Source organism: Typopeltis vanoorti, chromosome 12 (assembly GCF_054136105.1).
Source record: "Typopeltis vanoorti isolate ZY-2024b chromosome 12, IOZ_Tvanoo_1.0, whole genome shotgun sequence".
In the NCBI taxonomy this organism is placed as follows: Eukaryota; Metazoa; Arthropoda; class Arachnida; order Uropygi; family Thelyphonidae; genus Typopeltis; species Typopeltis vanoorti.
In genome coordinates, this window is record NC_143560.1 from 84,623,780 (window position 1) to 84,649,169 (window position 25,390).

The 25,390-nt window shown below is 35.6% G+C and overlaps 1 protein-coding gene across 2 annotated transcripts in view; it reads left to right on the forward strand.

Annotated features, from left to right (window-relative positions):
• The window catches only part of LOC150100951 (ubiquitin carboxyl-terminal hydrolase 10-like), a 229,365-nt gene that overhangs the window by 52,859 nt on the left and 151,116 nt on the right, over positions 1 to 25,390 (forward strand). The window contains exon 4 of one of the 2 annotated variants that reach the window (XM_090401329.1): positions 5,707 to 6,987. In XM_090401329.1, the coding sequence (XP_090257455.1) occupies positions 5,707 to 6,987 (1,281 nt within the window). The remainder of the gene's footprint in view (positions 1 to 5,706; positions 6,988 to 25,390) is intronic. The other variant, XM_090401330.1, reaches the window with a different exon arrangement.

The window sequence follows — 25,390 nt, forward strand, 5'->3', positions numbered from 1 at the left end:
ATTTGACAATCATTTCCTACTCTGCTATTTAGATTCCCAACAAGGACCAGCTTTTCCTTTTTCATTGTGTCAGTTGCTTTCTCTAAAGCATCAAAACATTCATCCACTTCTACCTTAGTAGAACCTTCTCTGGGACCATAGGCACAAATAAGTCATTGTTCAATTCCCCATTCTGATATTTGCCCACATCATTCTACTTGAGACTGCCTGCCATTCAAGAAGATTAGCCTTGTATTTAGTGTTGAATACTATGGCTACTCCTTCTTTTCCTTGATTGCTATTGCCTGAATATAATATTTTGTATTTATTGCTCATAAAGATCTCACCAGTTTTTGTCTTTTTTTTTGTTTCAGTCACCCCTATTATGTCGATCTGGTACTTATCTAATTCCTCAGCTAGTTTTATTTCTTTGCCATTCAGGCTTCTTCTGTTGATAATACCTATCTTTAACTCTGGTGATGTTGAGTTGGGGTGTGTTTTCAGATTTGTTCCATTAGTTGTGTTTTTGCTGTTCGCCCTGGTTCCCTGGCGAAAACAACGGGGGCCTTTTTTAACTGGGCGATGCCCCCAGCTAGCATGAAATTTTGTCATGTTGTACCATTTTGTATTTTTGTTTAAACCAATAAGAATACAATTTGGTCAGCTAAATCCCAAGTTGCCAGCCCATCCTTGTTTGTTAAGTATCCAGGTTGATACCTAACAAGGTGCACCACGAGAAGGTGAGGATTGGACATTAGGTCAAGAGCCCTGGTCGGTTCTCCTCATTCCTTTAAAGGCTATCTAGAGGTTTCCTCTCATTTATATAGCTTTGACCCTTAAGCACCCCCATTTTTTATAAAATTATAAATAATTATTTACAAAATATTATATATATATATATATTAAATTTTTTGTATGTACACACAAAATGTTTCACTTCCACTGGTCTTGGGAATGTGGCTGGTCTTTGATGTAGTGGTTAAGAGATGCCAATTTTTTATGTGGTCTGTAAGTGGTTGTAAGGTTTTATTTTGTTAGGATTTTTGTTAATTTTTTGGATGTGCTCCCAAGAATCAAAATATTATAATTTTGATTCTACAGAATTAATGTAATTTTGAATTCAAATTGCAAATTATTATTTGTCTCTAATATGTACTGTAATCTCTGTTATTATTATATATAATGAAAATGGTTTCTTTTTATGTAAGAAGATAAGTTTTGCTTTCAGATTCTGTCAAGTTTTCAATATGTATTTTATGGGACAGTGTCGAAAGCATTTTATACATATTACATTTTACTTCTAACCAAGAGAAGTTAACTCTTGGTTAGACTGATTTTCTGTGCTTAATCTGCTGATGATTATTAGCCAACTACATATTTATTCTCACAAGTCTGTTGCTTATATCAGATCTGTTATTCTAGATCCCACTAATAGCAATTTGTCATTTGGCATTTATCAAATGCTCTTTCAAAATTCATAAAAATTACTGTTTTATATGTTTCCATGTTCAGCACAGTTTTCACTATTATAAAATGTAACTAGATTGCTGAAATGAAATAGCCCTTTGTAAGATTCATACTGCTTTCTACAGAGATGCTATTGTTATTAATCCTCGTATTAATAAAACTGCATAAATCCTCCAGTTTGCTATCAGTGATGTGCCAAAGTACACAAGCCTCAGATTGGCTAGTTGAACGACAATTTTTTGGAAATGTGGATAAGGTTATGATAGGAGTGAATAGTAGAAGAGTTAAGCAGATTCATCTTGTTGGGAGGCTGAGGATTATCTGGTATTTTCATTGGTGAATGAATAGCTTGGTTACAATGTAAATTATACTTGTCAAGAAAATATATTCTTGTTTAATCCTTTACCTGAACATAAGCAAAGTTTGTGTGTGAAGTATCATTACCAGTGTTAAGAAAGGAAAAGGGATTGAGAAATTGGAAACCCTGTTATAGTAAATACGTGTGTTGAGGCTTAGGTGCTGTGAAGAATTTATGTTAGAGGTTTAATGGAATATTAACAGCACTGAGAAAGGATTAAAACTAATTTTAATACTTCCAATCTTTCGCCTCTGTCACAGAGACATCTTTGGGGATTACGAAAACTTTTTGTAACAACACACACACAAATACAATACAAAGTGAAACTAAAGTCCTATCTAGGTGGTGCATCCTCTATGGGCATTTGCAGGTGGCCTGGGATGTAAAGAGGGATCTCTGATAATTAAAGTTTCCCAAATTTTGGGAAGTTTAATGCAACCATATTTGTTTAAATAGGTTGATTCCTGAGTGCAGATGCAGATTCAAAGAATAGTCTTTCTTTTTTGAAAAACTACCATGCCCCTCCATCATTTTGTATGATGGTGGAGCATGGTAGTAAATTTACTAAATTTATCATTTAGTAAATTCAAAAAAGAAAGATTATTCTTTGAATCTGCATCTGCACTCAGGAATCAACCTAATTTAAACAAATACAGTTGCATTAAACTTCCCAAAATTTGGGAAACTCTAATTATCAGAGATTCCTCTTTACATCCCAAGCCACCTGCAAATGCCCATAGAGGATGCACCACCTAGATAGGACTTTAGTTTCACTTTGTATTGTATTTGTGTGTATCTTGTTACAAAAAGTTTTTGTAATCCCCAAAGATGTCTCTATGATGGAGACAAAATATTGGAAGTATTAAAATTAGTTTTAATCCTTTCTCAGTGTTGTTAATATTCCATTAAACCTCTAACATGAGTTATAGTAAATACTTTGGCATCTCTTCCACTGTGATCTGTGAAACTAAAGAGTGGAAGCTAGTTTTAATTCAAATTGAAGTTTCTCAGGAAGATATTTTGCTGTTTAGATTAGTAGACTATAAAAACTTTGAGAGATAAATAATGAAAGAATTTTCATTGGTTATCAAAATTAGAACATTGAAGGTAGCAAATTAATGCAACAAAGTGTGACTAGGAAACTGGCTTCTTAATGACTGATTACTATACACCTCAAAACAATCCAAACTACATTCTGCATGATTCTGTTCATATGAAGGGAGTTGAGTTTCTTTGAGAAATAATAGATCAGATTTTCATGCATGCAATTGATGTGCATATATTAGTGTTTATGTTTAGGACATGAATGTTGATGAAGTTGATGCAGAGCTATTCTCTCTGCCCTCTCCACCAGACATAGCATTACAAAAAAAAAAAAATTTAGATGCCATTTTGGATATTCCTTTGACACACATGTAGTGATTGGTGATAGCAGCAGTTTTTTTTCACTTGGTTACAATGTAAATTAAAATTGCATTGTTTAATCCTTTACCTGAATATAAGCAAAGTTTTTGTGTGAAGTATCATTACCAATGTTAAGAAAGGGGAGGGGATTGAGAAATTGGAAACCCTGTTCAAAGAATCAAGCATGGCAACAACCACTTCAGTAAGTAAAGTGGTGTTTCAGTAAGAAATGCATTTGGATAACAGTATTCTCAAAAGTCCTATTTGTGAAAACAAACCACACTACAGGAGAGGTGGTGGTTGGCTTGGTTGGGAGAGGGTGTATTCTGTATGTTATCAGTTTATTAGTGATCCAAACAAGATGATTTGGAGAAATCTTGTATCAAAACATGTTAAAGATGTGGAAAAAGAAGAAGAAAACATGTCATTCTAGAACTCCCAAGAATTTTGACATAACTACAGAAATTTCAAAACTTCATTACTTCAGTTTAATGAACTTCATATCTTAGAACAAAAAATCAGTTTTTCAATGTGATCAGATAATTAGTGTATAATTATTCTGTAATTATCATAATTGTGTATGTATATATACTTATATTAATTTAATTTAGAATTGAAGGATGTAATGATGTGTTAATGTAAAATTAGATTCCTCTACTGTTACTGATCATTTTATGTGGGTCACGTTATGGAAGAAAGTAGCATTACAACTAATGTCGAAATCAGAGGTGTTATGCATTCATGATGGCAGTTGTGACAAACCATTACATTTTGTGGAGAAATTTCATTTAGACAGCTTTAATTCCAAAATGAGATCAACTGTAGAGTATGTATTATCACAAATGCCTCTAGGTTCAGTTATTGTGATAATGAATAGTGTCATGAGAATGCTAGAAATGTAAATTTTTTATAATTGTATTTTTATGATTCCTGACTTTAGTTGTGATACAAATAAAACTCATAGAAACCGTTTAGATTATATGTGTTAATTATAGTGGATGGCAGCCAGGAGACAGATCTGGAGCTGGAAGGAAATGTCATCAGGAAGGTTAGGGACTTTAGATACTTAGGTTCAACAGTGAAAGAGGATGGAGAGGCTGAGAAGGAAGTGGGATGCAGGATACAAGCTGGATGGAGGAACTGGAGAGAGAGAGAGATGGCTGGGGTACTATGCAATAAGAGGGTGCCGATCAATCTAAAAGGCAAAATCTGCAGGACAGTAGTGAGACCAGCTATGACATATGCTATGGAAACTGTGGCCCTGAGGAAAAATAACAGCAGGATGGAGGTAGTGGAGATAAGAATGCTTAGGTGGATGTGTGGTGTGACCAGAAAGGATCGTCTGAGAAATGACTATGTAAGGGGAATAGTGAAAGTTATGAACTTAGGAGTGAAGATACAGGAAGCAAGGTTGAGATAGTTTAGTCATGTGATGAGGAGGGAGGACGAGTATGTGGGAATTTTTTCCCCACATACTCATCCTTCCTCCAGATGAGAGGAGAAAGCACGGGCGGCCAAAGAAGAGATGGATGGAGCTGGTGGAGGAGGACTTGAGGATGAAGAACTTGGATGTGGTTACAGCCCAAGACAGGAGGATGTGGAGGAGACTCACTAAAAACAGCGACCCTACTTAAGTGGGACAAGCTGCAGAAGAAGAAACCGTTTAGAGTATTTATAGAGGAGCAAGTAGAGGACATGAAAGTAAATGGTTCAGTGATTGGAAATTGATAGTTCAGTGGATGGAAAGGAAGTGGAATAAGTGCTTACTAAAATTGTGTCATTTGAGAATGCCAAAAATGTACAAATGTACATCTTTTATAATTGCAAGAGATCATTTACTTTATTTTTCCTGACCTTAATTGTTGCAATATCAGTAGAAACCATTTAAATTATTTATGAAGGAGTAGTAAAGGCATGAAATTAGATGATTGATAGTTCATGGAGAGAAAGTGGGATAAATGCTAATTCAAACTATTCTTGCAGAAGTTTATGGATTTTTCACATGAAAATCAAATTTTGTCTTGCAAAACAGACAACTATACTTCTGGAACATACTTTCCACATAATTCATAACATGCCTTTCTTAATAATCCAGAAACATCTAACAGACTGTTTCACATGAATATGCCTGTGACATCTGTTAGTGTTGTTTATTGGTTATTTATTATGTTTTTAGCATAAATAGTTATTTTAGTCATTATTACGTAATGACTAAATAATGCATAATTTAGTGTAATATTAATTAACACAATTTTCTCTTCTTCCTTATTTGTATGAAGAATATTATTTAGATGCTCTGTATTTAAATGTTATGAAAGCTGATTGCTCTTCCTTTTCTCAAGTTAAACTTGATCCTTTATTCGTAGTATTTGGATATTAATTCCAACATTAATTTTATAATTAAATTTATAGAAGTTTAGAAAATTTTAGAATATAATGAAGTGAAAGCTTTTTTATAATTGTATGAATTTAATTATGAAGTGTTTATTTTGTTTCAGAAGGTGGTGATAATCTACAAGCAGTTAATGATTCTTCCTCTTCAGAACATGTAATAAATAGTCCTTTTTCTTCCTCATCACTTTCTTCAGTGGTGGCAACTCCTGCACAGAATATCGCTATTAGTTCTCCCAACTCTACTGAAGTTATTCCTCATTCCACTGTATTTACAAATCCTCCTCCATATTTTATTTCTCCTAATTATTCTCTTATACCAGTGTATAGGTTTCATTTAACTCACCCAGGAAGTGCCGAAGGAACTCCAGGATCTCATTCTCTTCCTAAGCCACCTTTCCCACCTGCATCTGAAACTAGCAGTATATCTGCTTCAGTAGATTCAACAGATGTTAAAGAACAAAGTGTAGTAACAACAACCAAATCACATAGTGAAAAGCAGTATCCTCGTCGTAATAAGAAAAAAGTCCCGCCTACCAATTATTATGGTACTTCTGAAGATGAAACTCCAAGTCTGTCTAAGGATTCTATGTCAGCTCCTCATACCTCAAGTGCAGAACTTCCAATTGTTGCAACCTCCATTACTCCTACACATATAGTTCCAATGACAGTTCCAACAGGATTTCCTTCCAGTCAGTTGCCATTTCCACTTTTAACTACCTCCCAAACGCCTTCACCACACATGATTTGTTTACCAGTGTATCCTTATTCTAGTTACATCTCTCCTCCTGGAACATCCTCATTTATGCATCCCACTCAAGAAAATAATCAGCTAAATGACAAGAATACCCAAGAAGAAACAGCTGATAATACAGATAGTATTGAAACTTCATGTGTGTTATCCAGCTCTAATGTTTCTAGCACTAACCTTAGGGAATGTGATAGAAACCATAGTCCATATGATGATAGTGCAAATGACAGTTCTAATTGCGAACATTTAGTAAATTCCATTAGTGCAAGTGAAGGTGAAACAGAAAAAACATGCCTTGAAGATACAGATATTAAAGAAGTGCAAGTTGGTGTTTCTGGTGATGCTCCTGCCATGCAGTCTGTGACTCAGTCTTCAGATAAACTTGAAAGGACAGTTTTAAGTGAAACACCAGTTACTGAATATTGCACACAACCTCCTGTTAGTCGATGTTGGGCAGATGTTGTGAAAGAGAAAGCAACTCCTAGAAATAGGACTTTGGAATGTTCCCTTGTAGATGCTTATGCTTTCAATAGGACTGGTAATGATCAGAGTGGATCTCATGATATTAAAAGTCAAGATAGCATCACATCTTCTGTTGTACCAGCCACAGAAGATGAAATGGCACCCAAATTAGGAAGTAAGTATAATTTTTTATGCAGAACAGACATTTTTCTTTTTGCTTCTTTTTTTTTTTAATCTAAAGAGAAAAGTAGAGATTTTTTTAAAATATGAACTGGGTAAATGATCTTATCATCATTTTAGATTAGATTGTAACTTCTTCACAGGGGCATATAGCATTATCCATATTATGTGTTAAAAATTAGAATACGAGGTTAAAGATTTATGTTTAAGATTTAACAGCAGAACAGGTGTTTTTGAATTAAAAACAAAATCAGAAGAAGATCTAGATACATTGATGTAGATCAGAGTGCTTGACATGGAAAGTGAGATTTGGTCACATTGAAGACCTGACAAATAATTTATCATTTGAAAAGAAAGTTGATGCAGTCAATAATAAGGAAATCTTAGACTATCAATGGTATCCCTAAATTTAAAGTACATGTCAATAAATGTCATTCCTTCATATTTTGAAAAGGAAGTTTCCTAAACAGAATGTTAAACTTATTAGATTAAATAATTTGATAAGAAATATGTATTTTGGAATAAAATTTGTAGTGCAAGTGTTTTTAGTTGCAAGAACACTTGTGGATAAATCTCTTAATATTTACCATTGCTTTAAGGCTGTAAGGGTAATAGTATTCCAGAAACAAAAAAATAAAATAAAAGAATAAATCATATTGAAAAGTGAGTATATGTAGTTATAATTTTTCCTAAAAGCCATAAACAAAAACAATTTAGTGATCATCCAAATTACAGCTGGTCAGAGTTTGATGTTAAGACAGTTATACCAAGAGAAATTAAGCTATGGGAAATCAAGAACATCTTGGAACTAAGTGTTTCAGCATAATCTTAAGTCTGAAATAAACTGAGCATAATCTCAAAAAATATATTGCAATGAAATTGTGGGAAAAAGAATCATATAAGATTCTTGAAGAACTAGAAGATAACCAACATTTAATGAAGAACTATTGATTAAATGTTCCTAGTTGAAATTGTGACAAAAAATCTAGAACAAGCAGGCAGGAATGCTTCATATTACCTTTGAACCATTACTGATCAGAGGATTAACAAATAATTGCATGCACTAAATTTACTAAATATTGAGATCAACTGTTTCCCTGGACCCCCCCCCCCCCCACACACACACATGTTGACAGTTATTGCTTTCTTGACTTGGCACTTCCTTGCTCCCAGAGAAATATTTGCTCCATATGTCTACAAACTGCCCTACACAACCTAAGCATTGACTCATTTACAGTCATGGCCTTCCTCCTCAATCTGCAGTGGACTCATAACTTCTGTTATCTCATTCTTTTTTTTTTCTTCTGCTTCTTTCAATAATGCCTTCATATATTTCATAGCATACTTTTGATTTTTCAAGCCATTTACAAGGGAGTACCCAAAAAGAACAGGGATCTGAACTTTGCATGCTTGCATTTTCTAGTTGATGATGATGCTGCCAGCCATCATGAGTGTGCAGTTTTCTGCACCACTCTGGCAAGTGGCATCATCCTGTGTGAATTGGTTCGTTGTTCTGGCTGCTTTTTTGTTAGTGCTTACAAGCAGGTTTGGTGATTTTTGTGATGGCTGACCACAAGGAACAGAGAATGTGTGTGAAATTTTGGGTAAAACTGCAGCTGAAACTATTGTTATGCTTCGGCAAGCATTTAAGGACAATGCCCAGGCAATCAATGAAGATCGTTGAAAGACCATTGAGCAAGTTGCTGAAGAGACAAATTTGTCATGGAGTTCGTGCCTGTGAATTTTAACAGAGGATTTGTAAATGAAACGTGTATCTGCTAAATTTATGCCTCATTTGCTCACAGGGGATTTAAAAAAAATAAAAAAAAATATCTTGTAAATGTTTTCCATGATTTTTGGGAGCAAGTTCTTAATGATCAGAACTTTCTTTCAAAAGTTCGGGGTTGAGTCTTGGTGCTACGATTATTATCCAGAAACAAAACAAGCATCAAGCTAATGGAAACATGCAAATTCATTGAGACCCAACAAGGCACATCAAAACAATATGATTTGTTTTTATGATGTGAATGGAAATTGTACACAAAGAATTTGTTCCTTCTAGACAGACATTTTATCTTAATGTTTTGAGACAACTGCTTGATGGTGTGCGACGAAAACGGCCAGAAATGTGGAGTAGTGGAGATTGGTTGCTGTGCTGTGACAATGTAACATCTGATACAGCCTTGTCTCTACAACAGTTCTTGACAAAAAAACAACATTGCTTTGTTCTCCACCCTCCCTACCTGCCTGATCTCTCTCTCTCTCTCTCTCTCTCTCTCATAGAGAGTACTTTGAAGGAGACTAGAATACAATATTATCAACTAATAAAATTAAAAAAAAAAAAAAATGGATATATTTGGGTACTCCACCTCATGAGTGCAAAAACAATTGCCATTTTTGTTTTAACTCTTCGCGTTCCAACAGTACTCACTAATATCCTTAATCTTTAGTGCCTAGGAAATATGATTTTGTGTAGCTCTTGTTAAGTACTTCCCTTGCCAAAGAATCCTCATATAAAATTCTCTCCTTGGTGATTTTTTTTAAACTGAAAAGCATAGCATTTTCAACAAAATTTCCATTAATGTAACTTTTGCATTCATGTCATTAACATTCCATTCAGTATTACTGCAAGTGCTGGAGGATGGGATGGATTTCCGAGCCAAAGACTGAGTCCCTTAGTGTATGTGTTTATAAATATATGTGTGTGTGTGTACACTTTCTAGACGTGTAATGACACGTATGGACATGCCACCAATGTGACAGCCCACAACAATACCTCTCTTGAAGTCACTGAGTTCACATCGTGTTTCCATATATCACCAGTAATCAGCTGCTCTAATGAAATAATAATTCCTACTATCTGTATACCAGTTTTTATGTTATTAACAAACCTGGAATGTTCCATAACTTCAAATAACAGGTGTCCAGATAATTATTGGTAGATTGTGTGTGATAGGATGTAATGTTGCAAGCCAAGTCTATATATATATATATATATATATATATATATATATTAGGATAACCAAGCAATTTTATATGCTTGGTTATTTTAGCTCCTAATCCCAAGTATGCAAACAATTAAGTTTGCGCCTGAAACAAAGTTCAAGTCTAAAGATGGTACAACACCAGGGCAACTCATTGTAAAGGTGGTTAAAGCTTTGATCACTATTCTTAGTATTTTCCCATAATGTAAAGCACATCTCACTAGAAGATGTATACTGCAATGCATTATGGGTGGGGTCACTACCCAGACCGGTTTCGACCTTTTTTGAGGTCTCCTCAGTGAGTAGCTAGACCCTAAATACCAAGGTTTTAGTAATACAAAGCCTTATCAACTTTACCTATATAAGTTGCAACAAGGTGTATTAAGTTTTAATAAAAATCTCTGGAGGAGATATTGATGGGAATAAATTTTTAACTTGGGTATATTGTATATTAGGATAACCAAGCAATTTTATATGCTTGGTTATTTTAGCTCCTAATCCCAAGTATGCAAACAATTAAGTTTGCGCCTGAAACAAAGTTCAAGTCTAAAGATGGTACAACACCAGGGCAACTCATTGTAAAGGTGGTTAAAGCTTTGATCACTATTCTTAGTATTTTCCCATAATGTAAAGCACATCTCACTAGAAGATGTATACTGCAATGCATTATGGGTGGGGTCACTACCCAGACCGGTTTCGACCTTTTTTGAGGTCTCCTCAGTGAGTAGCTAGACCCTAAATACCAAGGTTTTAGTAATACAAAGCCTTATCAACTTTACCTATATAAGTTGCAACAAGGTGTATTAAGTTTTAATAAAAATCTCTGGAGGAGATATTGATGGGAATAAATTTTTAACTTGGGTATATTGTATATTAGGATAACCAAGCAATTTTATATGCTTGGTTATTTACTTGGTTATTTTTTTGCTTGGTTATCCTAATATACAATATACCCAAGTTAAAAATTTATTCCCATCAATATCTCCTCCAGAGATTTTTATTAAAACTTAATACACCTTGTTGCAACTTATATAGGTAAAGTTGATAAGGCTTTGTATTACTAAAACCTTGGTATTTAGGGTCTAGCTACTCACTGAGGAGACCTCAAAAAAGGTCGAAACCGGTCTGGGTAGTGACCCCACCCATAATGCATTGCAGTATACATCTTCTAGTGAGATGTGCTTTACATTATGGGAAAATACTAAGAATAGTGATCAAAGCTTTAACCACCTTTACAATGAGTTGCCCTGGTGTTGTACCATCTTTAGACTTGAACTTTGTTTCAGGCGCAAACTTAATTGTTTGCATACTTGGGATTAGGAGCTAAAATAACCAAGCATATAAAATTGCTTGGTTATCCTAATATACAATATACCCAAGTTAAAAATTTATTCCCATATATATATATATATATATATAAATAATACACACACACACTGCTTGAAAAGACGTCAACGATACCCCCCATGTTCAAGGTGTATCATGCCATGTAACAACTCACATGTTTGTAGCTGGTATAAATTGGAAGAATATTTCTTCTTTTTGTCTTGTACTATTCTGTTTTTGGGATTGCTGGTGTGTGTGTGTGTAATTATTCACTTGTCATCTACTGTTTTCAATATATGATGAACTTTACATATTTATTCTATCTAGTTTTCCTTTGCCTTTTTTTACAGTCTTTCTTAATCATATCTCTGATGTTATTCCTTATCTTCTGTAGTCTTCTTTTTCCTTAATTTATTTCATTAAATTATTAAATTCTATTAAATTAAGTATCTCATTTGATAAAATTCATTTTATATCTGAGGTCTTCAGTAGTTCAATATTCTTTTTTTCCATATTTTGTAATAACAAATGAAGTAAGTCATGATAAAAGTTTAATGGTGCGAAACAGCACAGCACTAGGAAACATACCTAGTGCTGTTTCACCAGGAAATCAGGAGTACAAAATGAGAAGTAACACACACACAACTGCAGCACAAAACTCGCTAAAACATGTGGATGAAAGACTCGAGTCCTAACTAGATGAGGTGCACTCTGTGGACACCTGCCGGCATCCTAGGTTGTAAACTGGAATCTCAAAGTATTAGTGGTTCCTATATTTTGGGAAGTTGTATCCAACCAACCATATTAGGCTGATTTCTAAGAGTAGCAGCAGATTCTAAAAACAGTCTCTCTTCTAAATTTACTGTGATAGAGCATAATGGTGTTTTTTCAATTGAATCTCTGAGACCATGAGATCATATAGAAAAGACATCTGCACTACATTAACCAGATAGGAGATTTGAGATGGGCTGAGTCAAGAGCATGTTTTTCCAAATCATTCATAAAAAAATTGGCAAAGGATGGTTAGAGGGGAGACCAATAGAGGTATCCTCTATCTGTTTATAATTTGTTTTTTTCTTCCAATAGAAATAACCGGAATGGATAGCAAAGGAAAAGAGGTCAGTGATATCAAGGGTAAAAACTTTTTTTAAAAGCAATAAGGTGTTATTTAAGGGAATGTTAGTGAACAATGATGTCAAAGCTCACTAGGATATCAGTACAGTCATCCCCTGACTTACGTCCAGGTTCCATTCCATTTGGCAGGACCTATGTTGGCCGGATGCAAGTTAATACATTAACATCAACAGAGTTATAGGGGTTAGGGACTCGACCGTAATAAGTATACTGTCATTTTAATTTTTTTAAACCTTATAAAACGATACTGCGCATTACTGCCAGTATAAAACAGGATAAATCACCCAAATCTTTCTCCACAATCACATCTTCGTTACCTTCCCTATGTGAAGAACCAGGTGGCTGTGGCTTTTCTGGTGTAAACTTTTTTTTTCGATGAAAATGTCCAATGTGCTTTTCTTATTCCTCTTCTTTTCATCAAATTTGTTTATAGCAAGCAAACACATCATATACTTTAGTTTCTACTAATAAGTAGTAGCCTTCAAAATTGGGATCCATGTCTTCAGCCATTTTGAGAATGTTGCTAACTGCAGAGAACATTTCTGCAAGACTTCACTGTAAATTGTTTAACTACCTCTTCTTGTTTCTCTTTTCCTCATTCTTCATCTGCTGCAACATGTTCCTCCAGTTCGACCAATTCTTCATTTGTCAACTCTTCAGGGGGCATTTTCTATGAGTTAAACTATGTCTTCATCATTCACTTTGATATTCAGATTGTTTGCTAGGCTCACTATAGGTTTTCATTTCTTTGAAAACTTCCGAAATCATTCACAAATCTTTTGTAATATCTTTTTCCATATGCCACCCATACATTGAGAGGTCACCTCATCCAAAGCCACAGCAATATTTTTAATAGCATGATAAATATTGAATGCTTTTCAGAATTGCATGAGTTTGATCATTTCTTTCAGAGGCGGAAATGGCTTGTGAAAAAGTTCTTCATCGATAATAAGCCTTAAACACTGCAAGAACTCCCTGTTCCATCAGTTGGATCAGTGAAATAGTTTAGAGGGAGAAATATGACCTTGAACTTGGTGACGATCACAGATATAAGATTGATGATCTGGAGCATTATCTAGAATTAATAAAATTTTAAATTCTACATTTTCTTTCACACAATAGTCTTCCATTTCACTCGCATAACAGTTAAGGTATCTGAAACAATTTTTGAGTCATCCATGACTTCTTATATCTGCTAATGAACTGGAAGAGTATGCTTCCTAATGCTTTTGAAGGCTCATGGATTCTCACTGTGCATATCACAAATGGTTTCAGTTCATATCCAGCCATATTACCCCCTAACGGAATCGTAATACAGTCTTCAAGAGCTTTGAAACCAGGCATACATTTTAGTTTTTTATGGATGAATGTCCGCTTGGTCATTTTTTTTCTGACACAAGGAGGTCTCCTCCATATTAAATAATTATTTGCTGGAGCAAATAATCTTCCTCCATAATAATTTTATTCAATTTCTCCACAAACTCCTTAGCCTTCTCATCAGCACTTGCAGATTCGCCATGCATTTTCATATTAAGCAGTGCAAAATGCTGCTTGAATCTAATGAACCAACTGGAAGAAGCGTTGAATTTATAGTCGTAATCGGGTCCTACCTTCTCCTTCAGTATGTTGAAGAGACTTAGTGCCTTAGCTGTTATGGTCATAGTGCTAAGGGGTATGCTCTTTTGGTTCAGGTCCTCTATTCTCGACGCAAGTAGCTTTTCCATATCACCGATAGGACCTTATCGTTGCTTCGTCACTATTGTCAGTTTAATGGAAGTAGATTCTTTCACAGCGTCTATGATTTTATCCTTATTTTTCAAAATGGTCATCACTGTATAATGAGACCATCTGAAGTCATTGATCACACTGGCAGGCTTACCAGCTTCATGTTGCTTTATAACTTGCAACTTTGTTTCAAGATCAATTACTTGTCTCTTTTTCTGTGATTCTTCACTAGGTTTTTTTGTTTGAGCATGCAGGGACCATGTTGCACAAAGTATCGCGAAATATTTAATGATAAATACACCAATAGCCTATTTCTCAAACACAATCAACAGAGGAACTGTTGAAGACATTGCCGACTGCCGAGGGAGGTTGCCGCTGAATCGCTGTTGCCACTGCGCATGATGCATTGTTGCTAAATGAGAATCTTTTACTTTACGTTTGCTTGAATATAGTCGAAAATGTTATTTATTTCCTTATGGGATCACGGACGTAAGTCGAGGGATGACTGTGTTATTAACAATTATATTTTCAATGGTGGGTTTTAAAATAGGAAGAATTTTTTATGTATGATGTGGTATGACCAGTAAGGAAAGGAAAGGCAAGAGAGTTTGCTGTTTGATTAATTTATAGCAGGGAGAATCAGTAGTATCTACTATGGGTCTTAGAGGGAAATTGGGTTTATGAATCTTAGGGAAGCCATATATCGGGGGGGGGGGGGGAATGTCAGGAGGCCAGGAAAAAACTGAGTAGGCATTTTAATTTCTTGATTTGCAATTTAGTGGGATCATATTCTAAAGGTCTGTAGGTAGAAAGGTCTCTAAGAATGATATCCATTTTCTTATCCCTTGTCAGACCTAGTGATGACTATGATGTTATCTTTTCTGGCAGGGAGATAGATTTCTTTTGGAAGGCAAAGATCTAGAAAGTGAACTGGTGACATCAAGCCTAATGTTATTAGCTATCTCAGGAGCTAAGTTACAGATGCCACATTTGACATTACACATTAGGTCTAGTGTTGGTACTTGCTGAGGTGCAACAGCAAAATTGTTGCTGAAACTTAGGCTGCTGACGGCAGCTTCGTTAAGCCTTTTTGACAAGTTAACTACAGTATGAGAAGGTTGTACTTGAGGAATGATTTTAGAATCCAAAAGTCTGTTGTACTTATTGCTATGTCTGTTGTTTATTTTCAGGAATTCTTTTTGAGCTGAAGCTTCTGAAATATTAAGGAGAATAGTATACAGTTCCGTGTAGAATCGTTGAGAGCTCACACTGTAACGAGCTGTTGGCTGCGTTGATAGCAGCAATAACGGTGTGTAGCTGCAATCTGTTCACAGCAGAGCAAATGGACCTCGTTATCAAAATTCCTAGTTCTTTCCTTCATGTGTTTCAGTTGGTCTTGTGCTGCCTTTGTGTGTGGTACAAGCCTCATTTTGTACTCCCTGACAATGTCTCTATAACTGAGATGACATATTGGAAGCATTAAATATTAAATACTATTTTTAATCGTTTCCTAGTGCTGTTTCACTTCATAAAACTTTTATCATGAGTTTTCCCCAGCACTTTAGCCTTAACACATGGATAAAGTAAAGCGAATGATCACCGTTTATCTCCTGATTAGCTGTAACATGACTTTAGTTGGGTTTTATATCTTTTCTTTATTAATATGTAGTCAATCTACTATCATCCACCATCTCTTGATGATTTCCACATATAGTATCTTTGTTCTGAGCATGTTATCAATAATAAAGCCACGTTGTTTCCAGAAATCTTCATCTTTCTCCTCTTGCATTCTTCCAGAACAGTCCACATTGTTCAGTTTCTATGCATTCATTGTGCTTTCCATCTGCTGCATTAATGTTGCCCATTATAATTAACTGATGTTATTATTTCTTCTAGTTGCTCATGTGCATCATCTGTCTCATAATCATCTGAATTAGTGTTGGTATGTACATTTGAATTATGACAAGATCCACTGGCATTGCTGTTAAGGTTATCAATATTCTATCCTTCTAGTAGAATTTTTTTCCATCTCCCCAATCTTTTCTTAGTAACAAACTCGCACTATTTTGTCCTTTCTCTCTTCCACTATAGATAATTCTGTAGTTGCCACTCCAGTAATTGCCTATCCTTCCGTCTGATTTCACTGACTCGGATCCTCACTTCTTTTTTTCCTTACTTGTTCTTTCAGTTCTTCATATTTCCCTACTTTGAACAGCTGGGTGTAATACTTTCAGGTGGTTTTGATTTGTTTAGGTTGCTTGCTGTGTCTAAATATACATTATTGGCTATTGAAGGTGGAAGATTGTGGATGTTCTGTTCTATATTTATTATGAATAGCATCCAGCATCTAAGCTTGTCTGTCAGATTCACTAAGTAATGATTGGATTCTACATCAGCTCCTCATAAATCACCTCCTACCATACCAAAAAAATGCATTACATGTTTCCTTTGACTTTTTTTGCCAAAAAGAATAGAGGATTCTTATATATCTTAGATACTAATACCAAAAAGCCACTGTCTTGATGTTACCACCCCCCCTCCAACTCCCAGCATCCATCCTTTATTCTTTCTGAAACTAACACCCTTCATATTCACTTTTGTATTCAGCTGGCATACAACATAGGAGCAGATCTATGTTTAACTTATTCGAAATACGGGAGATAATTCTGCTGTCAAGCTATCAGTCTGTTGCCCTCACCTTGGCTCCCTACAGTAATAGAAGGTCGTTAGCAGTCAATTCTACCAGGTGATACATCAGTTAATCATTGATTTCTGGTATGGATTCTGCCACTTAAGATCAATGCATTAGCTACATCACACTCCTCTGAACACTGGTCACAGAGAGGTTTAGAGACCTGTGCTGTTAGTCTTCATTTACTGGTGTCCAAAGTCTAAGGATGAATGCCATTTCTGAAGATGACAACTGAGAATCCAGGTGAATTAGCTTGTGGCAGTTTGTAAAACTGACGATTTTGAGTAGAAAGCGGGTACATGTTCATATTTTTGAATTACATTCAAAGAAGTCATGTGGTAGCATTCAACAGATAAAAGGCAAAAGGCTGCAATAAGCGAATTGTGTTTGACGGAAGCTCTTGTCATGAAAGAATAAAGTTGCAGACTTGGATGCCTTGTAATGTCTCAAAGACATCATCTAGATTTCCTTCAGGAAAGAATTATTGGAAGGCCACAGAATTACTGATATTGCCTGAGAGCTTGGAACCTCACATAGCATTGTATCCAGGCTCTGGTCAGCATTTCAAACCAATGGAATGTGTTCCACATGTTTGTTAAGCAGTCGCCCTTGCTGTACCATGCAGCATGAAGACAGATTTTTGATTATAACATAACAGCAAAACATAATCGATACACCACAGCAGGTACATCTTGCAAGTCGGCTCCATTCAAGAACAGGTAACTGAATATCTCGACAAACTGTGGCATGACTCTGCAACAAGTAGGCTTATACCTGAAGGCCTGTAGTCTGTTTGTCCCTTCACAGCTCATCGTAAAGCACATTTTTAATGATGTTGTATCCATAAAAATTGGACAAGATACAAGTGGGCTAATGTAATTTTTACAGATGAGTCAATTCCTTTGATTCTAGACCACACTTGATCTTGTGTGAAACTGGAATGCTGGTAATCCTTACCATTGCAAGAATGTTCTTGAAAGGGATAGATATGGTGGTCCCAGGGTCATGGTGTGAGGAGACATTATGGTTAATGGACACACACTGAGCTATTGTTCAATTGTTCTGTGGTGCTTAAGGCAAAGAATTCATTTTTATGCATGACAATGCGATACATGTACACAAACAATCGAGATACTTCTGAAGACCGAGGATGTTGATCAAATTGAGTGGCCAGAACACTCCCCAGATCCTATAGAACAAGGTTGGGATGCAGTGCTGCTCGAAATTCACTTTCAGAAAACAAACAAGGCCTTATCTTTGCTCTGATGGAGGAGTGGACCAATTTGTCTGAAGAACTGCTAAGTCACTTGGTGCTAAGCATGGTACAATACTTGAGAGCTGCATAGCAGTTCAGGGTGGACTATTCCATGCTGAAATGTCTCTCTGCATAATTTTATGTAAGCACTGGACATTAATTCCTTAACTACATCCTTAGGAAATTTGTAACTTTTGCCAAACATATTGCAATTTGTATGAAATTTATAACACATTTTTTGTGTAACATAATTTATTAGTATTCTGGCAATATATCTCCACATTTGGCTGTAGTCATGAATTTTTTCATTTATAGGTAAAAATGTAGTTCGTCCTTAGCTCTTGGACACTAATGTGTTTCTAGGGTATTTGATACATTGAGAGTGTAACACTGAGGCTTTCTTATCAAATTACCTTACTTAGGTCTACCTTCCTTTTCATTATAATTGGTAACCAATGTTTCTTCTAGTTAGTCACTGTCATGGGATGTTCCTCTTTCTTCTGGCCTCTCACTAATATTAAGAGTATCCCAGGGATATTTAATCACTTACCTTCATTTTTTCTCTCACTAATTTCTTATCCTTTATTCATCGATGACAACACCAGAGAGTCTAATAAACATAGATTTTCAAAAACCATTGTACAACAGCATGAGAATAACTTAGTCACTTTAAAGAAGAGGAATCTAAGAAGTCAGCTGGAAAATAACATCCAAAGATGAACATTTCCATTACTTTGCTGTACCAGGTACGAGGAGGTGAATTGTGTTGAGAGGCAGGCTTTCTAGTAGTTGTTTGATGTCTAATTTAGATTATTATTATTATTATTACAAGAGACCTCCAGGGAGGCCACATAATACATGCACCAGCTGTTATACTTATTCTTCAATTCATTCATGCTGCTTGCACACACAACATCCAAAGGCAATCCATTCCAATCACACACTACTCTATTAGAGAAATATCTAGCCCTAATCTTCCTGACAGCATTCGTTCTCAATTTCCATGGATGCCCTTGCATCCTTTCCTCATCCTCCATAACATGAAAAATTCCACTTATTGAAATTTGGTATAACCCTTTCAGAAGTTTGTAAGTTTCAATCATATCACTCCTCTTTCTCCTGTTTGTTAGTGTCTGCAGAATACAAATTCTCAATCTGTCTTCATAATCAATGTTCCATAATCTTGATATCATTTTTAACACTCTCCTTTGCGCTCTCTCTCTCCACTGTATCAGAATCACAATGGAGACCAGACCTGCACACAATAGTCCAAGTGAGGTTTTATCAAGTCCTTGTAGAGGCAAAATGGCATCCTTATCTTTACTTGTGAACATTCATTTCAGCATTGTAATTATCTTTTGAGTTGTATTCACAATCTTTGCTACATGGCCCCAGAACTACAACTTCCTATCTGCTAACATTCCAAGATTGCTAGTCTAATCAGTTTCTTCTAGCATAATCCCACCAATATAATATGACATTGGATATCTAATCACGTCGAAGTGGATGACTTTACATTTAATGACATTGAATTGACATCCATTTTCCCATGCCCACAATTTCAGCCTATTCAAATCATTCTACTTCATATCAGCAGCATTCCTGATTGACCTTTCTATCTTTACATCATCAGCAAATAGCTGTATGTCACTTATCAAATCCTTCCCAATATCATTCATGTACAGATTGAATAACAGTGCCAAGCAGTGATCCTTTGGGGTACACTACTGTTTTTTTATTTTTTATTTTTTATTATTATTAATCTTTGTACTGGTTATGGGCAGTACTACCCTTACATCATGTCCAGACTTGATATAGGCCTAAGCCTTTACAAGTGTTTTACCCTTTGCCTGTTCTAGTTATCATTGTAGTCATTCTCTGGTGGCAATGCCATGCTATCAGTTTGCCCTGTAGGGCCCCTCAAGGAAAGGACTTTTATATCCTTCTGCGTAAGCCCAAGCTGTTTGAAGTCCTTTTAACTATCTGCACTCCATATGCCATGTAAAGAGATGGTGGCGCTGGTAAACCTCAGAGTTGCCCCATGCTCCTCCTCATTCTCATTCATTAAAGTTTGCAGACTCACATCCCCTATATACCACTTTTTGATATCTGTCAGGCAGCTGTCCTCTTATCCATGCTATTATTCTATAACCCAAACCCCTATTCTCCAATTTATGCAACAGTTTCCCATGCTGTATTCTGTCAAAAGCCTTAGCAAAATCCAACAGTATTGTGGTGTATCCATTCTCCTTGTCTAGTTTAATGGTAACATTGTTATAGAACATGAGCAAGTTGCTAAAACATGTTGCTCATTACAAAGTAGAGATTCACTGTCAATCCATTTCTGAATATGAGCCCTAACCAATTTTTCCCAAATCTTCACCACCACCACTCCTGAGATACGAATTGGTTGGTAGTTGGATACATCGGTCATTGCATCACCCTTGTGCAATGCAATTACCATACACTTTCCATTCCGTCAGAATCTTCCCTGTTCTAAGACTCATAATAAACAGCCTGGTCAAAGGAATAGCCAGTTCAGCTGAACACTCTTTTAGCACGTGCTGATATCCTATGAATCCCTATTGCTGAATTCTCATTCAATTTGCTCAACAGTTCTAATACCTTGTCCCCATATGCCTGAGTTTCTTCTTGCAGTGAAGAGGTAGCAGTGAGATCATAGTCGTGTAAACCAGGTTGATAGCATTTAACAAAATTGGTACTGATTAGTTGAACAACCTCTTCTGCATCTGTAACCGTCACACCATCTGTATTTAGAAGAGTTGTTCTTTCATATTCCTTCTTTCTTTTACTTGCAGCATATCAATAGAATTCTTGTGGATGTCTTTAGCACGCAGAGTCAGTTTCTTTTCATACTCAGACTTTGCTCTCCATACAACAGTTGTGACTATTCGCCTGCAGCTTATAATTTTCATAACAGACATCATCTTTATGTATACGGTAGTATTCCTTCCACATCATCCTTTTCCTATGAATCTCTTGCTTAATATGATTACACATCAATTTGACTCCTATCCTATTCATTCTTCAAACTCTCGGGACACATTCTGATATCCCATCATTTAAGTATTGTTTAAATGCTTCCCGTGCAATGTCGATATTCTTCTCATCCATCGGTTGCTGGATGAGAGTCTTCCTCAGTTGGTCATAATTTCCTGCTTTGTAGTTCAGCATGTAACCTTTTCTGAATGGAACATTCATAAACTTAATCACTTCCCAAATTAGTACTGCATGATCACTGTCACCAACCAGAGGCAGAATAGTTAGATCTTTAAGTGAAACGTCCTGACACTATAACAGTGGTGCATCTAGAGCTTTTGCTGCCAGGAGCGGTCCCTGAGTTTGCCGTCCCTCACAGTACATACCAAAAATACTACAAAAAGTCAAAATGACTTATAGGGAAAGAAATTAAAACACTACGTTTATTTTTGAAATACAACAATCTAAAATGTTATTTTTCTTTCTTTTCTGTTAGCAAAATCGTTGATGACATTTTCAAAGTCTATTTCATAGTAATGTAGGTAATTCATAATCAATTTTAATTTAGAAAAACTCCTCACAACTAGCAACGCTTACAGCAATTGTGAGGAAAATTCTCAGTAGTATTACAATATTTGGAAATGAGTTCTCGAGACCGTATTTTAGAATTAACTGCAAAAGTTCAAAAAAGGTTCAAAGTGCCGCCCTGGGCGAATTGCCCCCTCTGCTTCTCCCTAGCTACGCCTCTGCACTATAATCAAATCCAACACTCTTTGATCTCAAGTTCCTTCTGTCACATGCTGTCTGAGGATGTTTTCCTGCAACAGCTCAAGAAATTCATTTTCATTTTTCTCATGAGATTCTACTGCTACCCTCTTCATGCTCATCTCTTTTATTTAGTGATGCATTTCTTCATCACTAGCAAATGATTCACCAGGTCTGTAACAACACCCCACTATGTAGTTGATCTTGTTAGATTCCACCTCACACCAGACGGTTTCAAACTCACTGCCACATGAAATACTGTTAGTAGTGGTACTATAATCATAGATCTCAACTCTAACTGGATTGAAGTCATCTGATATTCGCATCATGCCCCCTCCTCTTCTATCCTCTCTAAAAAAAAAATCAATCAACTTTGTTTATTCCTGTATAGAGAGTAGACGAGGCCATTTTAGCCCTGTCGAACTTTTGGAGACTGAGTGGGCAGTCCACTGGTACCCAATCAGAGATAGCTGGCCCAAGGCTATCACTAATTAAGCAGCACACAGTGAAGAGATGGCTCAACAAGTGCCGCCATCTCGTGGTCCTTAACACAATATATTTAATGTCTGAAATAGTGTGGGTTCTATGGTTGATTTTCTTGAGTTTATGGGATGAAAAAGTGGAGTTTTCAGGAAACAAAATCTACTTGCCCATGCCAGAGATTGACTAACTCAGGAACCAGTCAAAAAAAGGCTTGGAAAAATTTCCTCTAATTGCTGACTAGATTTGAAACCAAGTCCTCCTTCGTGTGGCCAAGTGCTGTGGTGTGTGAATGCCACATTCACTGAGCTACATAGGCTGTCTCTCTATCCAATCCTTTCTATCCCTCCTAAAAAATAGTGTACATTTACACTCAATAGCAGTTAGTATGTCTGATTCTGATAGCCAGGTCTGACTAATGCCTGCAATCTGAGGTTCCAACATATTGACTAAGGCAACAAACTCTACCCCCTTGTTTCTGATACTCCTAGCATTTGTGTACAGACATAATAATCTACTTGCATGTTCTTTTGTTTGTCTGCATGACACAGTTGGACAACTTGCAGATCTCTATTCTTTTCTAGCGCCTTATATATGTAGACATCTTTTCACACATTTGATGGGTCTGAACTGGACGAACACAAAGTCAGAATCGTTCTCTCCTCGTGAACATTTCCATGATAAAGCCCATTTCCTTCATCAACACAGTCATATAACATTATTGTTGCTCTTACACTCACATTTTCACCAATCCTCTTTTTATAATTTAGTTTTCCTGACTGTGTGTTTGGTGTCATACCAGTTATAATTTTTCTAGACTCCTGATACCAAATGCATTCAGGTGTGGGCTGTCCCTCTTATACAAATCCAGTCTTCCCTCAAACTCACTCCACACATCCAAAAACTCTCATTCATTCCTTCTTCAGTCTATGCATTGAATTGTTTGCCATTATAGTTGTTATTCTTTATTCATTTTTATCATATCAAGGTAAAATACTGATGATTTTCATTTCCTTACACTTGCCTCTTCCAACAACCCTCTCGTGTTCTCTCTCATACTGAACTTATCACTACTTAAGTCATTAGTACCTACTACAATTACGATATCATTTACTTTTCTTTTCTGTTTTTGAATTGTTTCCTTTATATTCTTAATTTTCGCTCCAGGAAAACTCGAAGTTATAATTCGCTCATCAATAGCATGTTTTATTTTAAATATAGTCACCATACCAAATAACCTATACAGTATTGTATGTTCTCGTTATAAATTTCTTTAACATGAGACAGCTTCCTAGAGCATTCTCTTCCACTGCAGTAAATGCTATTGTAAAAATAATCATAATTTAAAATTCTGTATATATTTACGTATTGTTTATGTTAGTCTGTTTATTAGTTTTGGTTTCATAACATGCATTGTAGGCACTTGCGATGTGCCCATTATTGAAATTATTTTGTTAAAATGAAATGTAAAGCATTTAAAAAAATTTATGTACTTATTAGATTTGAATAGTTGTGTTACTTTAAAAAATTTTATAGTAGTTTAAAATATTAAGTTGTGTTTTATGAAGACATTCTCTTGTCGCTAACGGAGACACCGTGTCAGCCATTGTATTTAGTTTCTTGCTTACCAGTTTCAAGGAGTGCACATGCTCGCCGAGAAGTTTGATGTGTGATTGACAGCTGACAAGGAGAGCGGTCGGTATCAGAGTAACAGGTGTAAACAAGCCAGCATTCAGAGGAAATAAGAACACAAGCTGGCAGACATTTAGATTGGGAGGAAATTAAGTTTTTTATGTGACATTCGGAAGAAAATTAATAGTATATTCCGAAAGAGGAATCTTGGAACTATGAAGTTTCAAAGTGGAATAAGTATTGATAAATAAAAGAAAATATTGCTATAGATGTTTTAAAAGGAATATTCAAGGAAACGCTAATTGGAAGATTAGTAGTAGATTCCGAAAAGGGAATCATAGAACTGTGAGTTTTTTTAAAGTGGAAGAGTTAAGACTGTCAATAAGCATTAGTGAATAAAAGAAGAAATTGCTATTTATGTTCTAAAGGAATGTTCGTGGATACGCTAATTGGGAAGATTCATCTGTCTTAAGAACGCCGGATCTAACTTATTTCTACTGAAACAAAGGCAGAATTGAGTCAGGAAGAATTAATGTGTGCTACATGAGTGATGAGAAAGGATCCTATGAAAAATAAAGTCATATATCTTTGAAAATGGGCCTTAACAGACAGAGAAACTGGCTATGAACATTTAGTCATTGTGAAAACAGTGTTTAGTCCAGTCTTAAGCATAAGTTTATTTTTGAAAGGCCTTGGATCCAATTAATTCTGTAGTTATAGTTATGTGAAATTGTTTGAAGTGTATATGTATATATATTGTTTTTGTTTTATTAAATGTGTTTATTTTGTATTTTAGTAGTGAGGCAGTGATTTTTTGGATTCTGAAAGCAAAAAAGAGGTCATTGCACCAATCGGAGTGAACCCTTGTGCCATAATTAAATATAATAAAATATATACATACACTTGGAAATAAATTAAAAATAATTGTTAGAAATAAAGAGATCAAATAATAAAAAAACTTTCTGTTAACAATGGTGCAGTCGACAGGATTAATATTATGTAATTAAAATGAAAAGCCAAACGGCTAGTTTTCTGGCAACTTAATAGATATTAAAGGGATAAACATCCTATGTTGTTATATAGCCAGTAAGTGAAACTCAAGATCGAGAACTACGATCTATGAGTTTCGATGCCGAAAAACTATCGGCGAAGGCAATTCGAAGCAAAGGTGGAGCAAGCTCCCTCACTATTCTTGATATTCTCTCTCATAATGTAAAACACACCTAGGAGATGTAATACTGTCATTACATTATGAGGAGAGGTCACTACCCAGACCGGTTTCAACCTTTTTTGAGGTCTCATCAATGAGTAGGTAGACCTGGAAGATATCAAAGCTTAGTGAAAAGAACTTACATACCTTCACTATACGAATACCATAAAGGTGTGCTTATATTTTGTAATTAAA